At 44.8% G+C, this 9295-nt stretch overlaps 1 protein-coding gene across 7 annotated transcripts; it reads left to right on the top strand.

The window, feature by feature from the left end:
- The first annotated feature begins 5179 nt into the window (after positions 1–5179).
- Positions 5180–9068, top strand: LOC123047531 (soluble inorganic pyrophosphatase). Of its 7 annotated transcripts, none has more exons than XM_044471111.1 (10): positions 5192–5321; positions 5494–5583; positions 5671–5813; positions 5904–5932; positions 7241–7306; positions 7544–7651; positions 7862–7927; positions 8019–8139; positions 8256–8337; positions 8428–9068. In XM_044471111.1, the coding sequence occupies exons 3-10, from the start codon at positions 5675–5677 to the stop codon at positions 8468–8470; spliced, it is 654 nt and encodes a 217-aa protein (XP_044327046.1). In that variant the 5' UTR covers positions 5192–5321; positions 5494–5583; positions 5671–5674; the 3' UTR covers positions 8471–9068. The 7 variants fall into 7 exon arrangements, with proteins under 7 accessions (XP_044327048.1, XP_044327051.1, XP_044327046.1 ...); XM_044471117.1 differs by having other exon boundaries at positions 5674–5813; XM_044471115.1 differs by lacking the exon at positions 5192–5321 and adding an exon at positions 5349–5364.
- Positions 9069–9295: the final 227 nt, after the last annotated feature.

A 9295-nucleotide genomic window follows, 5' to 3' on the forward strand; every position in this document is an offset into this window, starting at 1 on the left:
TAGTGCACCTATACAATTTGCCATTGTATTGGGTGTGCTAGGGACACAAGAGATTTCTTGTATTTGATTGTAGGGGTTGTTTAAGAGAAACCATCTTCATCCTACGCCTCTCACGGATTGACAAAACATTAGGTCATCCACTTGAGGGAAAATTTCTACCGTCCTACAAAACTCTGCGCTTGGAGGTCCAACACGAGTTTATAATAATAAGTTGTGTTGTAGAGATCAACAACCTGTCGTCAGAGATGAAGCACACGGTAGTCGCCCTTGCCGCCGCCTGGCATAGCCAGCGTGCCAGGCGGATCAAGGCCGTCTTGCCGGCCAGCTCGCCCGAGGTCTCCGACGACGAGGACGACACCATGATGGAGACGGGCTCCAATGACACCGTCCCGGCTCCCGCGCCTCCTGTGCACGCCCGCTTCACCATGGAACAGGTGCAGGCGCAGTTCAATACCGCCATGGTGGAGGTGCGGCCTGCGCCGACACCTTTGTCGAAGTTCCAGCAGGCGTGGAGCAGCGTGTCATCTACGATGCCGGCCGCGTCCATTGGTATTTGCAGACGCAGCGGCAAGCCCGGCCATGACAAGCATGACCGCAAGGCGGCGTCCGGCGAACTTCACCATCATGTCGTCGATGCTAGGGGCACACCAACCTGAGCACCCGCACCTGCGGCACTACCTCCCAGTCCACCAGTGTGTCAACCACTGGCAGAACCGCATCTCGGCGCTGTAGCGGAATGTCAACCTGTCGCATGGTTGGCACCTCAACCCTGACAGGGTGCCACTTTCGGTGGTGCCACGGTCCGACCGCGCGTGGATGGAGGAGATCCGCCTCCATCGTGCTGTCCCAGATCCTGAACTGCGCGGCTACCCGGACTACACCGTGGACTCCCCTTATTGGAACATGGGGTTCACATTTTAAGATAAAGAGTGTTTCGAATTGTTGTTGCTTTAAAAAATTATTCACATTTTTAAATATGTTCACGCTTTAAAGAAATGCTCAAATGTTCCAAAAAAGTTCCATTTAAATAAATATACACTGAAAATTGTTCGCAAAATAAAAAAAACATGTTTTTTTAAAAACATGTGTTCAAAAAATGTTCGTCTTGAAAACATGTTCTAATTCTAATAAAAAATTCAAGAAATAAAAAATGTTAAATATTATTTGAAAAAGGAAGAAATATTTGTTTTTTAAAGTAAAAAATAAAACCGACCGACACACTATTCCATGTGCATGCACCGCTACTCTTTCCATCAGATGAAGGATTAGGAGCAAGTTCTCCGATTTTGCAATGGGCATTTGTACTAGTAGTAGCAAAAAAGAGGAAGTAGATTTTTTTTTTTTTTTGAGAATCAAAAGGGAGTTGATATGGTGTTTTTTTTTTTTCAGATGGTAACTTCACTCCTTCAGGAGGAACACACGATCGAGCATGAACAGCCACGATGCGTCCGAGAGCCCTCAAGGAGCCCTCCTCTCGTCATCCTAACGTTGGCAGGGCAGGACGACCATTAGTGCCACGGGCTCGAGCCCACCAAACCCACATACCAACTCCCTGGCCCTCAAGGGCTGGAGTCACAAGCGCGCGCCACCACGCTCGGCCGACGCGCACCACGGGTGCTGGGTTTATATGCTGGTGCGGGAGCCACCCATCTAGCGAGGTGGTACTATTGCCTTCGGTGGGCAGCGCGTGGCCAGTGAATGCTTTCTCATTTCTTTTGTCAGCAAATCAGGTCCAGACCAAAGTAGTGGCGAACATTTCTACGGCTGGGTGTTTCTGTTTTGTCCACGAGCTACTTTTTTCGTCCTGTTAGTCTGTTACATTAAAGTTCATGCATGGTTGCAAATGTCATGTACATGTGCTAAATTTCCTATAGCATCAGTTGATACTGCCATTAGCGTTTTTACGTTATTGCTAAGCTTGCATGCTTTGGCGATTCCATTTCTGGATATTACCATTTTAACATAAATCGAACGTCAATGTTTCCGTTCTTACGGGCTCTAGTAATTTTTCTGGCCAATGCTATTCAATTCATAGGCAAGCGCATCTCCAACGCCGACACTCACAATGGTAGTATGCGTCTGGACCTGGTAGTCACAAACGTCAAACCAGAACCAAACGTGTGTGTGTGTGTGGGGGGGGGGGGGGGGGGGGGGGGGGGCTTTGCGAGAATCCGGACACGAGACACATCGGACTCTGACACCCCTAGTCCGCCCAAGAGGAAGGCAGATCCTGTGCTTTTGTAGCTGCACACACCGTTTTCCGCGACAAAATCTCCTACTCTCTTCTTCCATCCCGCCGCTCTCCACCCAATTCCATCCTTTTCTCCCACTCTCTTCTTCCCTCCCGCCTCCGACTCATGGTACCGGAGGATAACCTACCGGAGATGGAGGTGGTGGAGGATTTGAGCATCACGCTCGCCCGAAAGATCAACTTGGCACGTGGCAAAATCATCGTGTCAAAGCGAAGGCCGCAAAGGAGGAAACACTCAAGAAGCAGAAGGCCGACTGAGGGCGTGCTGGTGGTGGACGTGGAGGTGGACATGCTAGTCACGAACGTGGTGGAGGTCACGGCCTGGGCCGCGGTGCCTCGATAGTGTCGCCCATTGTATAGTCGCTGTCATGGTCGGAACATTACAAGGCTTCATATGTACTTCTACACCGTCAAACAACTCGGTAGACATTCCGCGGCAACCGCCCCGAAACAACTCTTCTCGGAGTGCAGCTTGTCCGGGCACGGCCGGCGGCCGGGGAGCAAATGGGTGCCCACACGCTGTTATTGGCCATGTAAAAACTTTTACACGAACTGCTGGATAGATATTCTTTTATGATTGAGCATGTAAAAACTAAGCATACTTGTCTTTTTTTTATTGTGACCGGGCATGCAAAAACTAAGCATACTTGCCTCTTTTTGATTGTAATCAGGCATGTCATTCGAAACTAGTGTAATCTGGCGTGCTATATAGACCAGACTTTCTTTGAATTTTAAATTACAGTTCACAGACGGACATGTAGAGGATAGTTTTGGATGGCCGGCTCCTTCATCAGTGTCTAAGGACTAATCCCCGGTCCACGGACGGAGGGGAAAGCCAATTTCCATATCAGTGTTTTTTTCTGGCGGGGAATTTCCATAGCAGTGTTGGACATGCCCTAACTCAAATTTTAGCTTAGATGCTTTTTTGCTTGAACAAAATTAAGCGCGAACTAGACACACACGCACACACTCTTAAAGCAGGCCAGCAGCCCCATGCATGGCAAGAGCCGAGTTGAGTTAACCTTCTCGATTTCTTTTCAAGGTGGGTTCTCCTCATCAATTTACTCGAGCGTATTATTGTTTTCTCCCAGTAAACAAGGAAAATGGCACAAGCTCCATATAGAAAGAATAAGAAGACACACATCACCTTCAAAAATTAACATTAAGAAATTCTATTCGATGCGCTCATTTTTTTATCGGAAACCTAAGTCACATATTTCTATCTTTGTTTCGCAAGATGCACACCACAGAGCTAAAATCATCACATCTTGTCCTGTTCATCCAAGCAAGTGGATACTAAGTCTTTCGGAGAAAAGAACGAAATGGATAGACAAAGGTGCATTTTTTTGGTTCTTTGAAAGTTGAGAGAGACATGATCATTTTGTACCCTCTCTGGAGCTTTTCCTTTTAACCAAACCATGTCCTCATTTCAAAATACAAAAAGGGATATGTTTGACACTTGAATATTACTCCCCCACTTCCTTCATACCTAGGGCTGATATGCTAATTAATAGAGCGATAAAAAAGCATGATGACTAAAACCCAAAGCAATCAACATCCACTCCTTTTTTATTTCAAGCGCTTGATTTGATCTCTCTCGCCTCTACCTCCCACCACCGCCACCATCCAACGGTCTCCAACCGCAAGGCAGATGACCCTTCCTCCGGTTCCGAAACTTTCTTTTCATTCCCACTGATCTGATACAAGGTGGGTAGGCTTCATCTTAATTTGTCCACTAGGAGCATGCGTAGTCATGTTCTCGGATGAAGTCATGCCAGTTAAGCTCACTAACAAATTTAGGTGTCGTATTGTGATTGCTTGTCCTCGACGAATCAATGGCGGCTCGAATGTTCGAACAAGTGGGTGGACACCATGATCCTTGTGAGCGAAAACGGCAAACCGTTTCCGTCGTATATCTAGCACCTGCAACACTAGCACTAAACTAGTGCAACCCGTGGTTACAATATGTCACAACCTACATGGCCAGATTGATAAATTAATTGGTGCGTGCGCCTTTTTTAGGGCATGAGCTATGGAAGCACTGGTATGGTGTGGTCTCAGTATCCACTCAAGGCATGTACAATGGTGGCATATGGATACATATGCCCCATGACAAAAAGTAATTTGAAGCATCTACATTAATTTTTCTAAACAATGCAAGCTATCACTAGTGGGCCTAATTAAGAAATAAAAAATAAAGACTCTAGTATACATGCATCTCTACTTTTCACTCTAACCTTTTCAGCTTTTGTCACTGGATCACACTTTTCTCTTCAAGCACCCGCCTCCTAGAGAGGATCCCGCTTCCCTATCCGAACCTACTTTACGTCATATCCGATCCTACATGGCATGTGAGGCATCACCTTGAGGCTATGCATTGTACATGCCCTCGGGCGCATAGAAATGAGGCAGCACATGCAGTTAATCCCCCCATGCAATCTCTCTCTCTCTTCATCTGCTCCACTTTTCCTTGCGGTCCCTGCCTCTCTCTCTCAGCTTTTTCACCGAAGCAACCTGCTCCTCTGCAAGATCCCGTGTTGGTTTGCAGGCAGCCATCTTTTTTTATCTCTCTTCTCCACATCATCCATTCCTCATACGTGGATAATGGAGCAGCTGTCCATGATGGAGCGTAATACATGCTCTTACATGGATACAATAAGGCGTTCCTTTTCTTTATGTTCCTTGACAGAGAGAGACATGATCATTTTTTAATCCCATTTGGCCATCTTTTGTTTAAAACCAAACTTTGTCCTCATTTCAAAATACAAAGGAGATGTGAGTGACACACGAGTATTAATAGTTGGACAGGATATAAAAATACAAAGAGATAAGTAGGCAGTGGTTACTCGTTAGGCTAGACTCTACCCAGGGACTGATCTGTGACTAAATAATAGAGCAGGGTGCTGGCTGGAAAAGCCAAAGCAATCAGCATTCACTCCCTTCCATTTTAAGCGCCCGCGACAGAGTGAGCCGAGCAGAGCAGAGGAGCCAATCTACTCTTCCTCCCACCGCCGCCGCCGCCGCCGCCGCCGCTCGTCGTTTCAAGAGGCCGCCTCCAACCGCAGCGCAGGTGACCCAAAAGCTTCTTTTCAATCGCGTCGATCCGATACAAGGTGGTTAGCTAGGCGCCAGTGTCGATTTGCTCTGCCTTGTCCCGATTTCGCCGCCGGCGAACTCCGGTTCGATCTCTCCGTGTTCTGTGCGGCTGATCTGTTCATGCTCCTCGCGGAGGCTCCATCTAGGCGTGGCTAGGAACCCAGCACCAATCGGGTCAAAAGGGGCTACTCCGCTGCTGTGCACGGGCGTGACCCTGAACTTCGTAGGAAAAAAAGGTCCTATTTAGCATGGATTTTCGCCGGATGAAACGAACATGCCTGCTGTTCCTCCTCCGAGGTCTGATTCGTGGTTCATCTTTGCAGCAGGATGAGCGAAGAGGACTCGACGAGCGCCGCCGCCGCGCAGCAGCCGACGAGCCGGCCAGCTCCGAAGCTCAACGAGAGGATCCTGTCGTCGCTGTCGAGGAGGGCGGTGGCCGCGCATCCGTGGCATGATCTCGAGATAGGTGAGGAGGAGGAGCCGTCTTTTCTCCATTACTGAATGCCTTTATAAAAAATAAGCATGCTGAATTGCTGATCGAGTGTTTGGTGCACAGGCCCTGGGGCTCCAGCGGTGTTCAATGTGGTAAGTACCATCTTTTTACCTTGCCAGCTGAACATCTTCGCCAGTTAAGATATTTGATGTTCTGTTGTCGCAAAGTAAATTAGGAAGTTGCATCTTGGGCAAGTGGTGGACTATTGGCATCCACACAATGGAATGTCATTGTTGACTATATTGTTGTCTGTCTATGGGATCTCTGAGGATGCAGTTGATTCTGAAGCACATTTTGATGCTTCATTGCACTCTGTACTAGGAAGTAGGCAACAGTTGCTTTTCACTTTCAGTGAGATCTCGATGAAATACACTGAATATTTACCTTTCATTCCAAACATTTCAGTAATTTCAGTGGTACACGTGAGTTCAAATATCGGCCCTTTGGCGAAAATGCAAACTGAAATCACTGAAATATATTGAATTTCTGTCGTTGCTGAAATATTTCTTAAGCTCAAAGTGACAACCAGAATATACCAGACATCCTCTTTTTAGTTTATGTAAGGTTGCGCTTGGTAAAAGGTGATTTGGGCTATGTCTGAATCAAAATAACTGATGTTCGATCAGTATTGCAATTGTAAGAGCCTGTGGTAACATTTCAATGTTTTCCTCAGCCGTTTCAGTTCAGTAGTGTATAGACATGCCAGCTAAAATGTTCAAAATAAAGCAATCGGTATCAAATGGCACACAAATCTACCCACCATAAGAAAATAAAAATAGCATCATACATGGAAATCGTCCACCGGTTCTCACTGTTTTATCCTTATACTGAATTCAATTGGCCTAACATCAATATTGAGGCTAATGATGGTAGTATGCTTAGTATTGGATGTGCAGTTGTGCACTATCTGTTGATAACCTCGTATCACTGACTTCAGCATGCCTCTACTTTATTTGTTGATTCTGTAACTATTTAAATCTCCTTTGGCTGGATTGGGTCTGTGATTGTGATACAAGTAAAATTGTCACTGTGATTTTAGACCTGTAGTTACCCCCGGAATTTTTTTCCTTGATATTATTATTTTTATGACTTACGAATTGTAGCACTAGTTTCTAGGCTTGAAATTGAAAGATAAGCGCTTTTAATCTAACCATTTTTCCCAACGTACATTTTTTCAACAAACATGTTTAACTTTATTGACCAGCTGATATATAGTTGTGCAACATTAAGATGCATTTATCATCTAATCTACTGTTTAGCAAAATTGCTTCTCAGTAACACACAAGTATATTGAGTGGTCTTGGTTGTTCTGTTAACGATGCTAGACTCTTTATGTAAAGTTGGTCCAGCAGTGCTTTGAACTCATGAATTTAACTGTTTACATGTATATGCTACTGCAGGTTGTTGAGATCACAAAGGGAAGCAAAGTAAAATATGAGCTTGACAAGAAAACTGGACTGATTAAGGTGTGTTCTGTTTGTATATAAGATCAACACTTTCTATTTCATGACAATGAATTGCTTTAATATTTTTTTACTGTACGTGTGTAAGGAATGATAAATTGAAAAGCATCCACCAGCATAATGCACCTCTATTGCTGTACTTGCTGAATTGATCTAGCCCTGTACTCATGAGTTAACTTATTTTGCTATTTTCCGTCAAAGCATAATGTACTTTTGTTATTATGTTATACAACATGACAGGTTGATAGAGTTCTGTACTCATCAGTTGTATATCCTCACAACTATGGTTTCATTCCGAGAACACTTTGTGAAGACAACGATCCAATGGATGTGTTGGTCCTGATGCAGGTTAGTCTTACCATGTTCATGCACTCCAAGCATAATGTATCTCCTTTTTATTTTATAAGGCTGATCTGGTTTGTCTTAAGTCAAGCACTCATAAACTTGACAATATCATGGTTAAATATTATGGGTTTTGACTTGAGACAAATTGTGCAGACCTTATAAACTGAAACAGAGGGGGCAGTGATCATTGTGTTACTCTTTTATCTATCACAGGAGCCTGTTATTCCTGGTTCTTTCCTCCGAGCTAGAGCAATTGGCCTTATGCCCATGATTGATCAGGTATTCCTTGTTCATTCTCTGCGCGTTAATGGGAGATGAACGGAAATAGCATTACCTTGTTTTACTGAGGATGGTGGTTGGTTGTCATTAGGGCGAAAAGGATGACAAGATCATAGCAGTCTGTGCTGATGATCCTGAATACCGTCACTACAATGACATCAGCGAGCTGTCTCCTCACCGCCTCCAAGAGATCAAGCGCTTCTTTGAAGACTGTATCCTGCATAATCAAATTTATTTGTTTTCCTTGTTACATGCCGTAGCAGAGTATCTTATATACCGTATATAATTTAGAGGTACATTTATTCGCATCCTTAACCGTAACTTCTAGATAAGAAGAATGAGAACAAGGAGGTCGATGTCGATGCGTTCTTACCTGCGACCACTGCCCGCGAGGCCATTCAGTATTCATTGTAAGTGCAATTTCGTGTTGATCTCTACCAAGATGACGGTGAAGGTGTATTTTGGTTTACACTGACGCTTCATTTCTTTTTTCACCGCAGGGACCTGTATGCGCAGTATATTCTGCAAAGCTTAAGGCAGTAGCATGTCGGTGGTTGTTCTATCGCGGAAATCTTCTATTAGTAACAAGCGGGGAAGAGCTGAGACTATGGCCCCGTTCGGATCTTCTCCTGCTCCTAGCTTCCTCGGCTCCGCGCTGGAGCCAGCCCCAACGCCACGGCTCCGAGAAGACCGCTTCGTGGAGCGAAGTCCCCTCGTAGTGCAAAAAAGAGAAGATGGTCGAGCCCCGCTCTCAAAAATCGAAGGAGATAGAGTTGGGGATTATTACACGATATGCCACCGCCAAGTGACCAGGGGGCAGCGTACCGGTTCGCTCGACTTGTTCTTTCCCCTCGAGACGTTGCTATTCCATTGAAACCTGGCCTGCCTTTCCTTTGAACGGGCCTAAAGCAAGTTTATTGGGCTATCAGCCCAACTAACCAACTGGAAGTGGAAGCTGGCCTCCCGAACGGTTTCTCGTGAGCCAGGTTTTGTACGAGAAGTAGGATTTGGTAGGAGGAGCGGAAGCGGGAAATACACTTTGGTTCCTGGGTGTATATACACCCTATATGGGAATTTATTATTATTATTTTAATAAAAAGTCAAAATAGGTAAGAACTATTTTGACAAAACACTTGACTTACTTTTGCACTAGTAAATAAATCTGGATGAAAAAAAACAAAAGTTGACCTCACAGCAAAAAAGACAAAATTTATTTGCTATTATAGGTCACTATTCACACTATTTTAGCCAAAAAATTGTCTTTTTTGAAAAGAAGTCAAAGGGATTTTTTTTGTGGATTTATTTTCTCACGAGTACAATAGAAGGTCAAGTTTATTTCAGAAATATTTTCAGGAAATTTTGACTTTT

The sequence above is a fragment of the Triticum aestivum genome, chromosome 2B (assembly GCF_018294505.1).
Source record: "Triticum aestivum cultivar Chinese Spring chromosome 2B, IWGSC CS RefSeq v2.1, whole genome shotgun sequence".
Taxonomy (NCBI): Eukaryota; Viridiplantae; Streptophyta; class Magnoliopsida; order Poales; family Poaceae; genus Triticum; species Triticum aestivum.